Consider the following 19,288-nt stretch of genomic DNA (forward strand, 5'->3'; position numbering starts at 1 on the left):
ATATCTATATATAACTATATAAGTGCCATATATAAATACAGGGGCTGATCCCTTAACTGCCTAGTACACAAGCACCAAGGCAGCTAGTGGAGGTTGCTGAGCAGGGAGGTGACATGTCAATGTCTGGGAACATTGAATACCAGACGGGCTGCAGCATTCTGGATCAGTTGTAGGGGTCTGATTGCGGATGCTGGAAGGCCAGCCAGCAGGGAATTGCAATAGTCCAGGACCATTGCTTGTACAAAGAGCTGACTCCTACTGTGGTGATGTGATTCATTGACGTGGCTAAATTGGAATAAAAGGTGAATGGCTTTTGTGTAAACGTGTGTGTGAGGGGGGGTGCATTTGTGGGTACATTGTTTTGGGGGGTTTTGTGTGAACGTGTGTACATTGTTCTGGGGGTTTGTGTGAACATGTGTGTACATTGTTCTGGGGGGTTTGTGTGAATGTGTGTGTACATTGTTCTGGGGGGTTTGTGTGAATGTGTGTACATTGTTCTGGGGGTTTTGTGTGAACATGTGTGTACATTGTTCTGGGGGGTTTGTGTGAACATGTGTGTATATTGTTCTGGGGGGTTTGTGTGAACATGTGTGTACACTGTACTGGGGGGTTTTGTGTGAATATGTGTGTACATTGTTCTGGAGGTTTCTTCTGACATGAATATGTAATTCCTGCAGCTGCAAACCCTTGTGAGGCAAATGAGGGGAGGGGTCCATGCTCACACCTGTGTCTCATAAACTACAACCAAACAGCAACCTGTTCCTGTCCTTACCTGATGAAGCTGAGCCCCAATAACAGGTCCTGCTCCAGTAAGTAGCTCCCCTTTCCAACTATAGCTGTTCTTTACTTACAAATAGAGTGCTGTGAAAATATTTGCCCCCTGCTTGATTTCCTCTGTTATTGTGTATTTTTCATGGAAATTGGCTTCAAATCTTGGGACGAAGTTTAAAATTAATAAGGGAACCTGAGTGTTTTGTTGCAATTGTTGCTACTAAAGGTGGTGAAATTTAAGGGGGCAAGTACTTTTCCACGGAGTGACCAATAGCTTTTGCTTATTTGATTAAATCATTAAATCAATGAAACAATCATTTAAGAAATGTGGTTTGTGTTTACTCAGGTCCCTTTGCCTAATATTGCATTTTGTCTAAAGATCTGAAACCAGTCAGTGTGGAAAATATGCAATAATAGAGGGTGGGGACAAATACGTTTTCATGGCATCTGATTACTCTTTGATGAACTGTGTGATAGCACAGCATTAACATTGGAATTTATTATTAGCATAGTAGATCATATAAGGAATGAATGTTATATCTGTTAAATATTTGTTATCTTTCACATTTTTTTCAAGCAAATGTGATATCACCAGAGTGAAATGTGTCGGCCATTTAGCTTTCAGCATATAATTCTATGGGTGCAGTGCATTGGGATGTCAATGAAACAGCCTTTATTCTCCCGCCTTTGTATTGCCTGGCAAAAAATTCCCTGGTGAAAACTCTTTGAGGCGGATTCCAATGTGGACTTTTACTTTGATTCAAATCTTACATTCTGATTGAAGGTAGAGAGAAGGTTGGGACTACCCTGTCTTAATGTTATTCACAACATTGGTCAGCCTGTCTAAATGTTATTCACAATGTCGGTCAGCCTGTCTTGATGTTATTCACAATGAATAACATGTGAATTCACATCTTATATGTCTTATGATGTTATTCACAATGTTGGTCACCCTGCCTTAATGTTATTCACAATGTTGGTCACCCTGTCTTAATATTATTCACAATGTCGGTCACCCTGTCTTAATGTTATTCACAATGTTGGTCACACTGTCTTAATGTTATTCACAATGTCGGTCATCCCACTAATAGATTCCTTGCGGGAAGGTTTCCATTAATGCTTGTGATGCTGGGCAGTACTTCTGGAAGGGTGTATTTCATATGGGCGTGTTAATATAATAATGTCTGTTCCCTATGTGAAATAATGTATTTATTGTGTGGGTGAGCACATTACTTCAGTTTATCAACAATTCTTCATGCATCACAACCGTGTCCTAATCAAAATGGCATTTAATTTTTTTAAGCTCAGACAGTAAGAGTGACAGTAGGTGAAATTCACCCATAGTGAACTTCAAACTTCAGGGCTCCCCATGATACTCATTGTTGAGTGCTACCTAATCAGGCCATGTGCGAGTGTTGATAAGAATGATTTTATCGGGAAAGTCTGTAGAAGTCATAATAAATACTCTCTGCTTGAGACTATCAAATATTCTTAATTGTGCTACTTTTTCTCTTTATAATTATGAAAGTAGCCCCAAAAAAGAAATATGTGATGTTAGTTTTCTTTCTTGTAGATTTTATTTTACTACAATTTTCTGTACTACAATGAAGAATGTTATTTTCTGTGTCCCAAAATATCTGGGCATCACTGCAATTTCATCAGGGTTGGGATAATTTGTAGTTTACCATTTTGTTTTCCTGGAATAAATCTTTTCAGCTTCAAAAACATTTGTGAGTCCTTTTGCAGACCTTTTGCAGACATCAGAAGCATGTGTAACTTGCATTAACATTTGCTGTTAATTACTTTTTTTAAAGCAGATTCCTCTGTCGCGTTTAAATTTACAATGGCGCCCTTTGGTCACCCAGCTGACATGCATGATTAATGTTGTCATTACGTATCCATCTTGTTATGCACATTAAACAGTCAGCCATGTTCAGTTCCCTGTCATTCGTTTTGAGTTATGTTTATGTGATATAATTATCACTTGGACTTACTGCAGGGAGTTTACAAATTCTTGGTTGTCCTTGGATATTAATAATCCCACAGACACTTAAATCATAATTCTCACTCATGCTTTACATTCCTGTTTTGGATATAATATTCTGACTTTATGCTTCATTCCCACCAGCGCTGAAGAGGTTCCTCCTGTACGCCCGTCGCTCTGAAATTCGCGGGGTGGATATCGACAATCCTTACATCAACATCATAACAGCTCTGACCGTCCCGGACATCGACAATGTGTCAGTGGTGGATTACGACGTACAGGAGGAGAGAATTTACTGGACCGACGTAAAAACTCAGACCATAAAGCGAGCTTTCATAAACGGGACCGCTATGGAAACGGTCATCTCTGGAGGTACTGCTCGTAACACTGTTTTAAGGACGCTGTGTCCAAGCTGTGCCCCTCCAATCCTCCCCCATAACCTCAAGGTGTTGAAATAGAACAGTGACTCCATTTGCATTGTGGAGAGTTCAGAGTTTCTACAGGCTGTGTAGAGGACATGCCAGAATCACAGCACCATTCTGGGACACTGAAGTCACCACGTGTCGAAAGCACAGTGATAAGGAATTAAAATAACTTTCTATGTTAGCTGAATTTTAAGACTGGACCTCACAGGGGCTTCACCGCAAACCTCAATGAGCAAAAGACTTGCCACCTAGCTGATATTTTTAGAAGTTTATATGTGTGTCCAGGTACACACTTCGGGTTTAGTATCAAAGGGAGTGATCCATTTCAGTGCTCTGTAGAAATGGTTTTGAGGTTTTGTATAGATGTGCGCGCACTTTTGCTTTGTGTGAGTGATTGAGTGTGTTTATATGTATGTTTGGATTACAAATATTCTTGTGTATTTTTCAGATATATTGAATGTTCGTGGGTTGGCAATAGACTGGCTGTCACGGAACATGTACTGGCTAAGCTGGGAGAGTGATGAGACTCAGATCAGTGTAGCTCATCTGGATGGGTCTTTGAAAACTTCCATCATTCATGGCATCGATAAACCGAAGTGTCTGCTCGTACATCCAGTCAAGGGGTAAGCAGAAGTACCACAGACATGTCACAGATGATGCTACATGTAAAGCATATTTATTTATTCACTACTTTACTGCAGCATACAGTATATCTAAAAAACACTACAATAATACTACATAATAATACTATAGATATCTCACATAATTACGAACATTCAATGTGTTGTGTTTCTTTCTTGTCTTTCCAGTTAAATTCATGCATCTTTATTTTCAAACATGCTAAATGTTCAAGTTGTTATCAGAGATTGGAGATTAGAAACACCAAAGGTTGTCTTCAAGAAAATAGCAGTACAACATCAGTAACCTGATGAACCACTGGTATTAGTAGTAGTGATATTTCTGCATGGCAAACACTTTACTTGTAGATGTAGTAGTGTAATAGAAAAACAACAGACCCAACTGCCATGACATGCATGCTGCTTGTTCTGAGTAATTGACTCATTCATTGAAAGGGGCATGTTCAAAATAATAGCAGTGTGGAGTTTAATTTGAGAATTAATTCCTTCTCTGAAAAAACAGTTGTCATTAATTGTCCTTTATTAAGGAAGATGGGAAGCAAATTATAGGATGCTTGGCTAAAATGATCTCAAATGCTTTAAAATGGCAACAAAAACCTGAAACAAGAAAACGAACAACTACTGTTCAGAGGATCAGAGAATAGTCAGAATGGCAAAGATTCAGCCATTCATCAGCTCCAGAAAGTTCAAAGATGATCTACAATTACTTGGTGCTGTTACAGTCAGAAGACGTTTTATTGAAGCTAAGCTATCAACAAGAAGCCCCCGTAAAGCACCATTGTTGAAAAAACAGCATGTGCAGAATCGGTTAAAATGTGCCAAGGAACACATCGATTGGCCCAAAGAGAAATGGCGTAACATTCTCTGGACTGATGAGAGTAAAATTGTTCTTTTCGGGTCTAGTGGTCGTCGACAGTATGTCACATGACCCCTGGGTACTGAATTCAAGCCACAGTACACTGTGAAGACAGTGAAGCATGGTGGCGCAAAAATGATGGTATGCGGATGTTTTTCATACTACAGCGTTGGGTTCATATACCAGGGATCATGGATCATGCCGTATGCCAAAGAGGAAATGCCTGTGAATGGGTGTTTCAACAAGACAACGACTGCAAACACACAAAAGGTTCCAGACAAAAAGGATTGAGGTAATGAAGTGGCCAGCTCAATCCCCCAACCTCAACCCCATTGGAAGCTTGTGGGGTGACATTGAAAATGCAGTTTCTGAAGCAAAACCCAAAAATTCACAGGAACTGTGGAATGTAGTTTGTTCATCTTGGGATAAAATACCTGTTTCTGGGTGCCAGAAGTTGGTTGACTCGATGCAACGCAGATGCCCAGCAGTTATCAAAAATGAAAAATAAACATAAATCAAAACATAACACAAAACGAAACTAAGACGATAACCACTCAACATAACAAGGTAATATAATCGTAACGAAACATAACTAGACATGACGAAAAAATAAATCGTAACAAGAAATAAACTAAACAACATGACGAACCTAGACTAACATAATACATGATAAGACAATTACGAGAGTAAGACAAAATGAATAAACATAAAACATGGCAAAACAGACCTAAAACGTGACAGGACCCCCCCCTTAACGACCGATTCCTGGCGGTCCCTTGAATTCAAACTGATCCATGATCCCTGGTATATGAACCCAACGCTGTAGTATGAAAAACATCCGCATACCATCATTTTTGCGCCACCATGCTTCACTGTCTTCACAGTGTACTGTGGCTTGAATTCAGTACCCAGGGGTCATGTGACATACTGTCGACGACCACTAGACCCGAAAAGAACAATTTTACTCTCATCAGTCCAGAGAATGTTACGCCATTTCTCTTTGGGCCAATCGATGTGTTCCTTGGCACATTTTAACCGATTCTGCACATGCTGTTTTTTCAACAATGCCTGGATATCATTTTATATTTCTTGCTTTTAACACAATTTCTTGGCTTAACCACAATACATATACAGTGCATGTGCAATACATGAATGTCAGGTCTAAAATTAATATTGCATGAATTTATGAATGTTTTTATCCTTTTTTTACAGGAAAATATACTGGACTGATGGCAACACGATAAACATTGCCAACATGGACGGAAGCAACAGAAAGATCCTGCAGCAGAACCAGAGAGACCCCGTGGGTAAGGTTGTCCACTGTGCTCAGATCAGTCCTCCTGTGTTAGTCAGACCCACACAGTGGGTAAGGTTGTTCACTGTACTCAGATCAGTCCTCCTGTGTTAGTCAGACCCACACAGTGGGTAAGGTTGTTCACTGTACTCAGATCAGTCCTCCTGTGTTAGTCAGACCCACACAATGGGTAAGGTTGTTCACTGTGCTCAGATCAGTCTGAGACGGGTGCGTGGGGGTTGGACCCAAAATGCACGACTCAGAAACAGTGGTTAGATAAAGTCCCGTCAGGGCTTTATTTGGGACGAATCCCAGGAGCGTAGTCAAAACAAGCAAAGTCCATACACGTAGATCCAGCCAAACAAACACTAAACAAACAAAAAGCACGGTGCCGAAGGAAGACGCAAACTCGTAGTCGGTAGACATGCAGGAAGGCCCGGTAGCAGGAGAGCCGTCAGCGGGGCTGAAGTACAGGCGGACGGCAGGCAGAGTCGTTGTCGAGGGCGATGCGGAAGTCGAAACCATGAAACAATCAGCGAGGCAAAGGTACAAAAACGGTAGGCGAAGACGTGGTCAAAAAACAAACGATGGTCAACGAAACAGAAATCAATCAACAATGGTCGGTAAAACAGCCTTGGATCTTTACGTGAATCAATCAGTAATAATGCTCAAGAGTTGCGTTGAAAACAAGAGGCAGACAATTTCGCAACAAACAGTAGCGCGACTGGGATATAAATGCAGGTGTAGACAGGTGTAGACAATTAGTTTGAGCGCAGCAAGGAAATAGAAAACAGGTGCGATGGATGACAATTCTAACAAGGTAATTAGTAATCGTTAGTAATAAACCTATCCTGCCTTAGCATTAGTAAATTAGTAAATGACATGAGAAACGTAAGGTAACATGAACACAAGATTAGTTTGTTAGTTCTACCCAATCCTGATCTAGCGTTAGTAGTTTTAGTAAATCGACAAATAGAAACAATTAGGGTGTGAATGACAGAAAGAGAGAGAGAGAAAGGCGGAACGCAAGATTTGCGGAAAGACATGTAAAAGTGTATGTTTAAACAGTAACCAGTCTACTTAACAATAAACATAAATCAAAACAACACAAAACGAAACTAAGACGATAACCACTCAACATAACAAGGTAATATAATCATAGCGAAACATAACTAGACATGACGAAAAAAGAAATCGTAACAAGGAATAAACTAAACAACATGACGAACCTAGACTAACATAATACATGATAAGACAATTACGAGACTAAGACAAAATGAATAAACATAAAACATGGCAAAACCTGAAACGTGACACAGTCCTCCTGTGTTAGTCAGACCCACACAGTGGGTAAGGTTGTTCACTGTACTCAGATCAGTCCTCCTGTGTTAGTCAGACCCACACAGTGGGTAAGGATGTTGACTGTACTCAGATCAGTCCTCCTGTGTTAGTCTGACCCACACAGTGGGTAAGGTTAGTCAGACCCACACAGTGGGTAAGGTTGTTCACTGTACTCACATCAGTCCTCCTGTGTTAGTCAGACCCACGCAGTGGGTAAGGTTGTTCACTGTACTCACATCAGTCCTCCTGTGTTAGTCAGACCCACGCAGTGGGTAAGGATGTTCACTGTACTCACATCAGTCCTCCTGTGTTAGTCAGACCCACACAGTGGGTAAGGTTGTTCACTGTACTCACATCAGTCAGACCCACACAGCTGGCCGGTGCCTTGCATGGCAGCCCATTGCTGTTGGTGTGAGGGTGTGTATGAGTGTGTGTGTATGAGTGGGTGTGTATGAGTGGGTGTGTATGAGTGTGTGTGTATGAGTGTGTGTGTATGAGTGGGTGTGTATGAGTGGGTGTGTATGAGTGTGTGTGTATGAGTGGGTGTGTATGAGTGGGTGTGTATGAGTGTGTGTGCATGAGTGGGTGTGTATGAGTGTGTGTGTATGAGTGGGTGTGTATGAGTGTGTGTGTATGAGTGTGTGTGTATGTGTTTCAATCCAGAGCTTAATTTTACTGGAGTGCTCCAAATCAGGGAATTCAGAAAGTATTTCAGAATGTGTGTGTGATGGTTATTAGCTGTGGTTTTCATTGTTTTTCTAATATGTAATTGATGTGTTATTGAGTAGTCTATTTTTTGTGTTAAATTAAAACTATTGGCCAGTTTTTTTTCTTCGAAAATGTATTTTCCGATCAATATTAATTTAGAGAGTAGGCAATTCCTGCTTAAATAAAACAAAAAAGTAAAGCAGTTAAGCTGTGTGCCACTGCCTGTTTAAGTGGAAGTACCGCAGTGCCGCAGCACACAGTCAGTTCCACAGCCTTGTGGGATGTCAACAGATGTTCTCTTGCTTTTTTGTGGAGACGGGCACAAAGTACAAATCCACATCTAGGTGGCACTACCTCCTTGACTTCGGCGCACACATGGCATGTGCAAGACCTCACATTACTACAAACAGCAGATTAATCTACTTGAGTCTTCAAGTAAGCAACGGAAGGAAACAACAATGATTTACATGTGTTACAGGTGGATTATTGCCAGTTTACCCCAGAATAGCCCTCTGGACTAATGCTGTGAAAGGCCCCATTATAAAACTCAGTATCTGATGGCACTGGATACCAAAATGATCAGTGGCTGCCTTGCGCTAAAATGGGTGAAGAATGCGGGCTACTGAATCCAATCTCTCCCAGCTTTCCTCAAAACCCTTTTTTACTTTTTATTTTATTTTATTTTACACTTCAGTTACCATCATATATCCCAAGATGATGACTCCAGCTTCTCAGACCCCCTGCTTTTCACACAGACCCAATGTGTACACCATCAATTTCTGGACATGCTTTGCATAGGATTACGATAGAGACCAAAATTTAAATAACAGCAATTATAATCATAGTGCGGACTGGGAAATTGTGAAAATGAATTGTATGTACAGATGATCATGACCTTTGCTGGTTCCATAAACATCTTTGGAGTAATTGCGATCTGCTCTTGTGTACTGATATATAGTTTGTATGCGTGAGAATCCAATCAGATTGATGTAGGATGCTAGATTGTTCTTTGGATCACTTCACTCCTTCTGTAGCATTCCTGTTTTTCCACATTTGCCCGAAAATGACATAACCAACATGGTTAAATGGTTAAAAGAAAATGATTTAAAATAAATAATAATTGCACTTACGATGATTGTTTAGAACAGTCCTTCATGTGTATTTTACTAGTTATGGATGTGATGGTTTAACTTGTGGAAGAACCTATGCACTTGTAAATCGCTTTGGATTAAATGCGTCTGCCAAATGACAAAAATGTAAATGTAAAAAAAATGGTTACTATTCCTGAATACTTATGGGAACCCTTGCAATTTTTTTTCCAAGAGTCACACTAATTATTACTGAAACAAAGAACAGAAGCTGAACCATTGGAAGTTTTTTTTTCTAACCAAAATCATTTTAAGACTCCAAAAGGACACTTGGTTTCTACTGCACCATTGTTTTCTGGTATGGTTGTGTACAATAGAATTGGTGGCCTACATGAAGAGACGCGAAGGAAGATGCAAATGCAAAAAATGGTGAACTCGCAGCATTTTCCAAACTTAGTTTGAAGTTAAATCAGAAGGGGAATGAAATGCTCACTGGGTGGGTGGGTGGGAACAGGGCTGGAGATGACACAGAATGTGTCGGGTGGTGATTTATCTGTAGAAGATTTTCTGTGGCATCAGGGAAAAGCAGCTTTTTACCAGTGAAAGATCTCAGGGTATTTTCAGAAGCCTGCAAAACAGTTCAAACAGTTCAGCAAAAAACACATTGCCTTACAGACCATGCATACCTAACCAGTGGGAGGATTCCATCTCCTGCACAGTGTGGTGTTTTTACGGTCAGCCATGTTCCAGTGCTGTGTGGTGTTTTTATGGTCAGCCATGTTCCAGCGCTGTGTGGTGTTGTGACAGTCAGCCATGTTCCAGCGCTGTGTGGTGTTGTTACGGTCGGCCATGTTCCAGTGCTGTGTGGTGTTGTTACAGTCAGCCATGTTCCAGCGCTGTGTCGTGTTTTTATGGTCAGCCATGTTAGAGTACTGTGTGGTGTTTTTATGGTCAGCCATGTTAGAGTACTGTGTGGTGTTTTTATGGTCAGCCATGTTCCAGCGCTGTGTGGTGTTTTTATGGTCAGCCATGTTCCAGCGCTGTGTGGTGTTGTGACAGTCAGCCATGTTCCAGCGCTGTGTCGTGTTTTTATGGTCAGCCATGTTAGAGTACTGTGTGGTGTTTTTATGGTCAGCCATGTTCCAGCGCTGTGTGGTGTTTTTATGGTCAGCCATGTTCCAGCGCTGTGTGGTGTTGTGACAGTCAGCCATGTTCCAGCGCTGTGTCGTGTTTTTATGGTCAGCCATGTTCCAGTGCTGTGTGGTGTTGTTACAGTCAGCCATGTTCCAGCGCTGTGTGGTGTTGTGACAGTCAGCCATGTTCCAGTGCTGTGTGGTGTTTTTATGGTCAGCCATGTTCCAGCGCTGTGTGGTGTTGTGACAGTCAGCCATGTTCCAGTGCTGTGTGGTGTTTTTATGGTCAGCCATGTTCCAGCGCTGTGTGGTGTTGTTACGGTCAGCCATGTTCCAGCGCTGTGTGGTGTTTTTATGGTCAGCCATGTTAGAGTACTGTGTGGTGTTTTTATGGTCAGCCATGTTAGAGTACTGTGTGGTGTTTTTATGGTCAGCCATGTTAGAGTACTGTGTGGTGTTTTTATGGTCAGCCATGTTAGAGTACTGTGTGGTGTTTTTATGGTCAGCCATGTTCCAGCGCTGTGTGGTGTTTTTACGGTCAGCCATGTTAGAGTACTGTGTGGTGTTTTTATGGTCAGCCATGTTAGAGTACTGTGTGGTGTTTTTATGGTCAGCCATGTTCCAGCGCTGTGTGGTGTTTTTATGGTCAGCCATGTTAGAGTACTGTGTGGTGTTTTTATGGTCAGCCATGTTAGAGTACTGTGTGGTGTTTTTATGGTCAGCCATGTTAGAGTGCTGTGTGGTGTTTTTACGGTCAGGGCTGTGACACCTGGTCAGAGAAGCCATGTAATGAAACTGATAACAAAGTGAAAAAGGGGACAGGACAAGAACAGAATGGGGGAAAAGCAAAAACCAGACATGGAACACACAAAACAAACAAAACTACAGCACCGAACCAGGACCGTGACAAATTTAGTTATAATTAATTCAGCATGCTTCTCCCTTCCCTGCGATTTAGAGTTCACTTTAACATGCACACTGTCTCCTCTTACTCATCAATTCCACAGAAAAGGGTGGCGGGTGGGACATGAAAGTGTTGTACTTTTTCTGAATGTATGTTTAGGTCCTAACTTAGTGTCCATGTGGAAATACCACAAAAATGTGATTGCAAAAAAATGTACTGTATTCACACCAAAGTAATAACCATGTTTTGTTTCATTACAGGTCTGTCAATAGACTACGCTGAAAACAAGCTATACTGGATAAGCTCTGGAAATGGAACCATCAACAGATGCAACCTAGATGGCACTAACCTGGAGGCTCTAGAGACCATGAAGAAGCACTTAACCCGAGCCACCGCTCTGGCAGTTATGGGTGAGAGTCAAATTCCAACTATTGATTGCACAGCAAAGTGGGAAACCACTGCTAATGAAGTACCCCTTATATGAAGCCATTTGTATCCAACAGTGGAGCAGCAGGGACATTTGTGTTGTGCTTCATGGCATGTAAAATGGCTCTCCTAGGCCATAACACAATTAAAAGCTCTGACAGCACAGTTGCTGTTATGATTAATTATTGGTGATTTATATTCACATGAAATGTGAATGCTTTCGTTTGGGCTGCATTTTGTGTGATAATACAGTTAGTCTGATTTATTGGACTTCTTTCACATTAGTCGCTGGCATATTGGCTAGAATGATTTGATCATGTGAGTTATGACTTTAATAATACAATATTACATTCTTCAGATGTTATACTGCCCAGGAATATGATTAGAGATGCCTTATCTCCAGTTAATATAATTCCAAATCAATCTAGATGTACACATTTGTTATGAGATGAATGCAAGGAGTTTTCTGGAATCTACATTCATTCTCACTGTCATGTGCTCTCATGCAAATGTAACATTATTGATAGTAGTTTGTCCCAGCTACTTCCCATCCATATGGTCCCTCAGAAAGACCTGTGACAGATATGCATTGTACACATTACTCTACACTCCAGAATGAGGCCCAGTGCCCCTCCACACAGACCCTGCACATTGTACACATTACTCTACACTCCAAAATGAATGGCCCAGTGCCCCTCCACACAGACCCTGCACATTGTACACATTACTCTACACTCCAGAATGAGTGGCCCAGTGCCCCTCCACACAGACCCTGCACATTGTACACATTACTCTACACTCCAGAATGAGGCCCAGTCCCCCTCCACACAGACCCTGCACTGACCGGACGGTCAGAGTGGCAGGAGACACTTTGGAGTGACTAATTTTTTGTAAAAGATAGGGCCATTGTCTTTTTAAAGTTAACTATAAAGCTTGCTTGTACCACAGTTCTGAGAATCTCTATTTCAGTAAAGAAAATGACACTCTACTGCAGTTAACCATTAATTAACTAATAAAAACTGTGCGGTCACAGTCCCTTCCTCCATAAAGCTTCTTTGTCTAAAAATTGTCATTGTAGAAAAAGATCAGACAGATCTTTCTTTAATCACTCATTACAAATTCTTCCAGGATGAGTTTTTAAATGCAAACCCATACACAAACTGACAGAAAGACAAAAAGCCTTTCTCCCAAGGAAGTGAAAGGGTATGGTGTGACAAAGTGCATTCGCTTTGAAAAATCAATCACAATTAATTTGACTTTGCTGAATAAAATCACTTCACTTTATGTATATGCATTTTGATAAGTGCCAAATAATTTTTTTTCAAATAATTGCTTTCTTGGCTTTTATTAGCATAACCCTGGTTCTCATCTTGACAAACACCAATAACAGACTTCAAAGGCATTAAAAGATTATAGATTAGATTATGAAAGCTTTTTTATACCTGCATTTAGGGAGTGATTAAACCGGACTAATCGGTAACAGCTGAGAAGCCAACTGTCAATTGCTTTGGGTCCCCTGAAATTAAGGGATTAAGTATAAAAAACCCCTCAAATCAAAGGTTAAATACCATCAAATAAAACAAATTAAAAAGATGTATTTTCAAATCCAATGTGCCCGAGTACAGCCCAAAAAGAACATAAATTGTACCACTTAGACTGCATTGTAAATTCACTTACATCACACCAGATCCAGAATTGAGTTCCCTCTTCCTCGCTGTTTCCTTGTCCTGTCACCAATTCAGGTAATCGCAGGGAAATTGCATCACCCATAATAATAGTCTCACCTCGCTGACAAGCTTGTTTTATATTTCCCAACAGGCATGATATTCACACTACTGTCTGAACCTGACAGTTGGTAGCATACATCTACAGTATATTAAGGTGCTTCTCGTGTTCCCCTATGACAGCCATCATCAAATCTTGACCCTGAATCCAAATCTGGCCCTGGTTTTCTTTTCTCCCAGGAAATTAGTGGAAAAATTAGTTCTACCAATTAGCCAGACTGTCTTCACACGTGACTCTCAAATAAAGGGAGGGTGGAAAACCAGCAGTCCTCGGACCTTGAGGGCCGTGATTTGATGATCCCTGTACTATGAGCTTAATCCAAATATCCTCACCAGGCGTGGGTTAGTCAGTTCTGGGAATTTCCTGCACATTTCCTGCAGATTTTCTTTACAAAGACAGCTATACCCCTACTCCGACTGGATCTATCATTATGAGTACCCCTCTATATTATATTCAACACAAAAACTATGTTTTAAAGAAGAGATAATGATTGGCAAAAGCTGAAAAAGACAGGAAATTCACAGAAGCACCGAGAACATTATCTTGACCTACGCACTGACAAGGCTTCCAACACACAATGCATTAATACCTGCTATGGGTACTGTAACTATGGTGGTCTACTTCAAACAACATGTACCACTGGGCAGGCTGCTGAGGATTCAATCAAATATTCTCTTTGAATCAACAACCAAATATATTTGGCAGGTAGGTTGTTCCAAACATCTTGGAGAATTAGCCACATTTCTTCTGTGGATTTAGGCAGCCTCAAATGCTTCTGTCTCTTCATGTAATCCCAGACAGACTGAATGATGTTGAGATTAGGGCTCTGTGGGGGCCATACCATCACTTCCAGGACTCATTGTTCTCCTTTACGCTGAAGATAGTTCTTAATGACATTGGCTGTATGTTTGGGGTCGTTGTCCTGCTGCAGAATAAATTTGGGGCCAATCAGATGTCTCCCTGATGGTATCGCATGATGGATAAGTATCTACCTTATCAGCATTGAGGAGACCATTAATTCTGACTCCATTTGCAGAAATGCAGCCCTAAACTTGCAAGGAACCTCTACCATGCTTTACTGTTGCCTGCAGGCACTCATTCTTGTACTGCTTCCCAGCCCTTCGGCAAACAAACCTTCTGCCTTCTGCTACAACCAAATATTTTAATATATCGGTCCAGAGAACCCGCTGCCATTTTTCTGCATCCCAGTACCTGTGTTTTCATACATAGTTGAGTGGCTTGGCCTTGTTTCCACGTCGGAGGTATGGCTTTTTGGCCGCAGTTCTTCCATGAAGACCACTCCTGACCAGACTTCTCCGCACAGTAGATGGATGTACCTGGGTCCCACTGGTTTCTGCCCATTCTGAGCTGATGGCACTGCTGGACATCTTTCGATTGCGAAGGGGAGTCTCATCTGCTGCACTAAGTTTCCGTAGCCGACCACTGTGTCTACGGTCATCAAAGTTGCCCGTTTTTCTGTGCTTCTTCAACAGAGCTTGGACAGCACATCTGGAAACCCCTGTCTGCCTTGAAATGTATGCTTGGGAGAGACCTTGCTGATGCAGTATAACTACCTTGTGTCTTGTTGCTGTGCTCAGTCTTGCCATGGTGTATGACTTCTGAGATTGACATCTGTCTTCAGCAACCTCACCTTGGAAGCAGAGTTTAGCTGTTCCTCACCCAGTTTTAACCCTCCTACACAGCTGTTTCTGTTTCAGTTAATGATTGTGTTTCAACCTACACACCTGACTATATGCCTACAAAATCCCTGACTTTGTGCTCGTGTACCTAGAAGAATTGATGCTGGTTTGAAGGCAATGCGTAGCCACACCAAATATTGATTTGATTTAGATTTTTCTTCTGTTCACTCACTTTGCATTTTGTTGATTGATAAAAATGAACTATTAACATTTCTATTCCTGAAAGCATTCTTACTTTACAGCATTTTTTCACACCTGCCTAAAACCTTTGCACAGTACTGAACATTCTGTGGAAAGCCTCGTCTCATTATACTAATTAGGGCTATCTTAACAAGTTTTTTTATACACATAAGATGATTACTGAATACTGCAAACACGCTTTAACGGCTTGAAAATGCTATGACTCAAAAAAGGGCGGTCAAAGTTGGGTACCATACAGGCACACGCGATATTGGATGGCTTTCACATGAAACATTGAAGATTTAACACACTACTGCCAGAGGAAGAGGAAAACTGTATTACACCAGGTGGATCAGTACAGCGGCAGAATTGATACATGCAGGGTTACAAGGCACCTAACGCCACAATGTTAACAGTATGTGTTCAGGACCATGATTGGGTTTGGGGCTGTTGATTTTCTTGTCGCAGACATCTCGTAAATGCTTGCGTGACTTTTCGTTGAGCTGTGGGAAAGAGCAGTTGTGTTGATGTGAGGTCGTTCGGGGGCCCTGTAATTGTGGCCCCTGATGGAGTGCCTGCTTCCATTGTCTCACCAGGGGGCAGTGTGCGAATATCGGCCTTGGGCAACCTCGTCCAGTTGTAAGGACCATCACAATCTTCTATGATGACAAAGTTAGCGCTCATTCGATGCTTCTGCAATGTTAAATGAAAGATGCTTGGAGCTATTTTGAATGATTGACAGATGTAGCAGGATTGAACGAACTCTGCAATAGTTTAGGCAATAAAGAGAGAGAGGCATTACATTACATTGCATTAAATTAATGGCATTTGGCAGACGCTCTTATCCAGAGCGACGTACAGTTGATAAGAGTAAGCAGGAACCAATCCTCCCCTGGAGCAATGCAGGGTTAAGGGCCCAATGGCTGTGCAGATCTTATTGTGGCTAAACCGGGGATCGAACCACTGACCTTGCGTGTCCCAGTCATGTACCTTAACCAGTACGCTACAGGCCGCCCCATTAGGCACTGCAGCACTGTGTGTATGTGTGCATGTGGGCGTGCTTGGGCACGTGCGTGTTTGCGTGTGGGTATGTGTTTGTGTGAATACAGTACTTGCTTGAGTGTGTTTGTGTGTGTGTGTGTGTGTGTATACACACATGTATGCATACACACATGTATGCATACATGTGATTTTAGTGCTTGAAAAAGTGTTTGATTTTTCATTCACCAATCATATAATATTATACTGTACCAGCAATATTTAAATGGAAATGGTGAGAATGGTCACATTTACATTTTCAAATTTGCTACATGGCATACAATTTATAATACAGTAACATTAACTTTACGCAAAGTATCTCATTGAACAGCTCCTAATCATCCTACTAGCCGGCTAGCCCGCTAGCTTTTCTTTGTTTGTACTCATTGAAGATGTTGTTGTCTGCCTCTTATATGTTTGGCATGTATGGCATGCGTTTTCTCCTGCAGGAGAAACATTTGACCGAAAGGTACTGAACATTGGAAAATTTTAATACCAAGCCATTTTTAATCCTCCTTTTATGTTTGGGGTCAATTTGACCCCATTTAGTGATCTTTAGTTAAGATCTCTTAAAAAGTGAGCTATTGATATTGATACTGTATGATTTTTCTAATTTGGTGGGATTAAATGGTAAACATGCAATGGTAAACTGTACCATCTTTTCATACAAGTGTGTTGAGTGGGGTTACTTTGACCATCTGTAGCTGCATAAAATGTGAGAAAATATTCAACCAATTTATTTTGATTGGTGGCACTTTCCCATATAGGTGCCAAACTTTCACTTACTGTACCTTAGGCTCTAAAATTTGATGTTTCTCGCCGATATTTTATATTTATGGATAAAAAGCTCGTAATTTTGGAATAATCTTCTGCATCCCCACAAGAACTATCTTGACCCTATCCACAATAATCCACAAGTTCCCAAGAGCCCGAAAAACGATACTGCCTGGAAAATGAGTGACAATGACATAAGGAACATGCCATTTAGCCCAGCAATGCTTGCCTTTTCCTACCCCTAAGTGTACCTACTGCCTAATTTGGCTAAAAGCTAAATAGAATCTAACACCGTATCAAGCCTGGTCTTGAAAAAATGGTTTGCCCGATAGTTGCCGACCCTTTGCCTGTGACCTCGACTTCATTATTGATTATCCCTGATATATCTGTTTGGTGGTGTATTGATCCACTGCCTGAACACTTAACAACATTAACATGCCTTATCCATTACATTACATTACATTATTGGCATTTGGCAGACGCTCTTATCCAGAGCAACATACAGTTGATTAGGCTAAGCAGGAGACAATCCTCCGCTGGAACAGTGCAGGGTTAAGGGCCTTGCTCAAGGGCCCAATGGCTGTGCAGATCTTATTGTGGTTACACCGGGATTAGAACCACCGACCTTGGGTGTCCCAGTCATTTACCTTAACCACTACTCTACAGGCTGCCCTGTATATCCCTGCTGATTATGTTTGCTGGCTATCGACCTCTGCTTGTTTGACCTACCTTTATTATAATAAAGACTCTATTCTAAAAGCTACGCCTTGGTCTCGCATCTGGGTCTGCTGTTCTCAAATCCTGATTAACCCCCAAGCTTGTACCCCCATAAAGTAATCCTGCCTTATATTTTTATTTCTGACATGTAGAGCTTTACATTTAGTTGTATTGAATTTGATTTGCCAAGGTCTTCCTGGATTACTTTAGTAAAGTCTATTCTGTTGGCTATACCTCCTAGTTTTATATCATCTGCAAATTTAACCAAATTACTTTCAATAACCATGTCAAGGTCATTTATGTAATAAGGAAGAGCAGTGGCCCCAGCACCATTCCCTGTGGGACTCCACTTCCCACAATACTCTGATGTTGTTTAGTCCAGCACAATATGGCGATTTCCATGGTGTGTTTAGAAAGTGCTATTCGTTAATTTTAAAATGGTTATGAGTTTATCCATTTCCACATTACAAACCGCTAACAGCAAACTTTGTGCTGCATTTGAACAAACAAGGGGTTAAGGTGCATGAGTAGTGCCTTCTGTGACACACAACAAGTTAGCCAGTATAGTTCCAGGACTCACTGCTCAGACTAACTGCACCCGTACTCAAATTGGATAGTCAAGCCTCAATTTCTCAGGTAATGACTTCAGTTGTAGAATGGGGTTGTTACCCTCTTTCACAACCAAACTGTATGAAAGTAACCGCGTTAAGCACTCCAATGGGGGATGACGACCTTAGTTAGTTGCAGTGTGAACGTAGCCATTGACTATGAAGTGCACTTTTTTACTGGTGAGTGAATGAGAGAAGCCAGCGGATATTGCTGCCTTCTAGGACTGGAGTGTGACAGCCCTGGTGAAGCCCTGGTGAAGGTTATCACTTGTGGAAGATTTGCTCTGTATTTGCAGTTTTGTTACGCTCATGTGAACATGACGAGGGATGGCTGTTCATTTCAGGCGGGCAGCTTTGGTGGGCAGATGAGAACTCGGCCCAGCTGGGAACGGTTGCTAAGAGAGATGGACTGAACCCAATGGTACTGCGCAACAGGACCGGCGGGGTGGTGCACATGAAGGTTTATGACCAGGAGACTCAAAAAGGTGAGTGGGCCACAAAACATTTATATGAACTGAAATGGTGGTGCGATGAACATCCTGTTACAAACCTTGGGCAGACTGACTGACAGGTACAGTTTGCTACTATGTAGACTGTGAAGGCCATTCTATACATTTTCTGGGCTTTAAAGCGTAGGCCTACGTATTAATTTGGGCTACACAACCCCAACACAACCACCAAACATTCCTCAAAGCCTGTTGTACAATGTTGCACACTGTTGCGAAGAATCATATCTTTCAACCCGGAAACCATAGCAAAACATAACAAAATGTTTTCATATTGAATGTGCTCCACGTTGGCTTGGCTCGTATCTGTTATTCCCTTGCATGTAAAGTATTCAACAAGGCAACAAGATCAATACTTACCTTTTACAAATACATACATTTTGTGAAGTTTCTCATTTCTAAACGTGGGAGC

At 41.4% G+C, this 19,288-nt stretch overlaps 1 protein-coding gene across 1 annotated transcript in view; it reads left to right on the forward strand.

The window, feature by feature from the left end:
• LOC133116330 (low-density lipoprotein receptor-related protein 1B-like) overlaps positions 1-19,288 on the forward strand; it is a 447,656-nt gene that overhangs the window by 205,100 nt on the left and 223,268 nt on the right. Inside the window, exons 28-33 of the mRNA XM_061225770.1 lie at positions 678-809; positions 2,900-3,127; positions 3,629-3,803; positions 5,887-5,981; positions 11,403-11,552; positions 18,715-18,855. Of these exons, the coding sequence (XP_061081754.1) occupies positions 678-809; positions 2,900-3,127; positions 3,629-3,803; positions 5,887-5,981; positions 11,403-11,552; positions 18,715-18,855 (921 nt within the window). The remainder of the gene's footprint in view (positions 1-677; positions 810-2,899; positions 3,128-3,628; positions 3,804-5,886; positions 5,982-11,402; positions 11,553-18,714; positions 18,856-19,288) is intronic.

This window comes from Conger conger, chromosome 17, assembly GCF_963514075.1.
Source record: "Conger conger chromosome 17, fConCon1.1, whole genome shotgun sequence".
Lineage (NCBI taxonomy): Eukaryota > Metazoa > Chordata > Actinopteri > Anguilliformes > Congridae > Conger > Conger conger.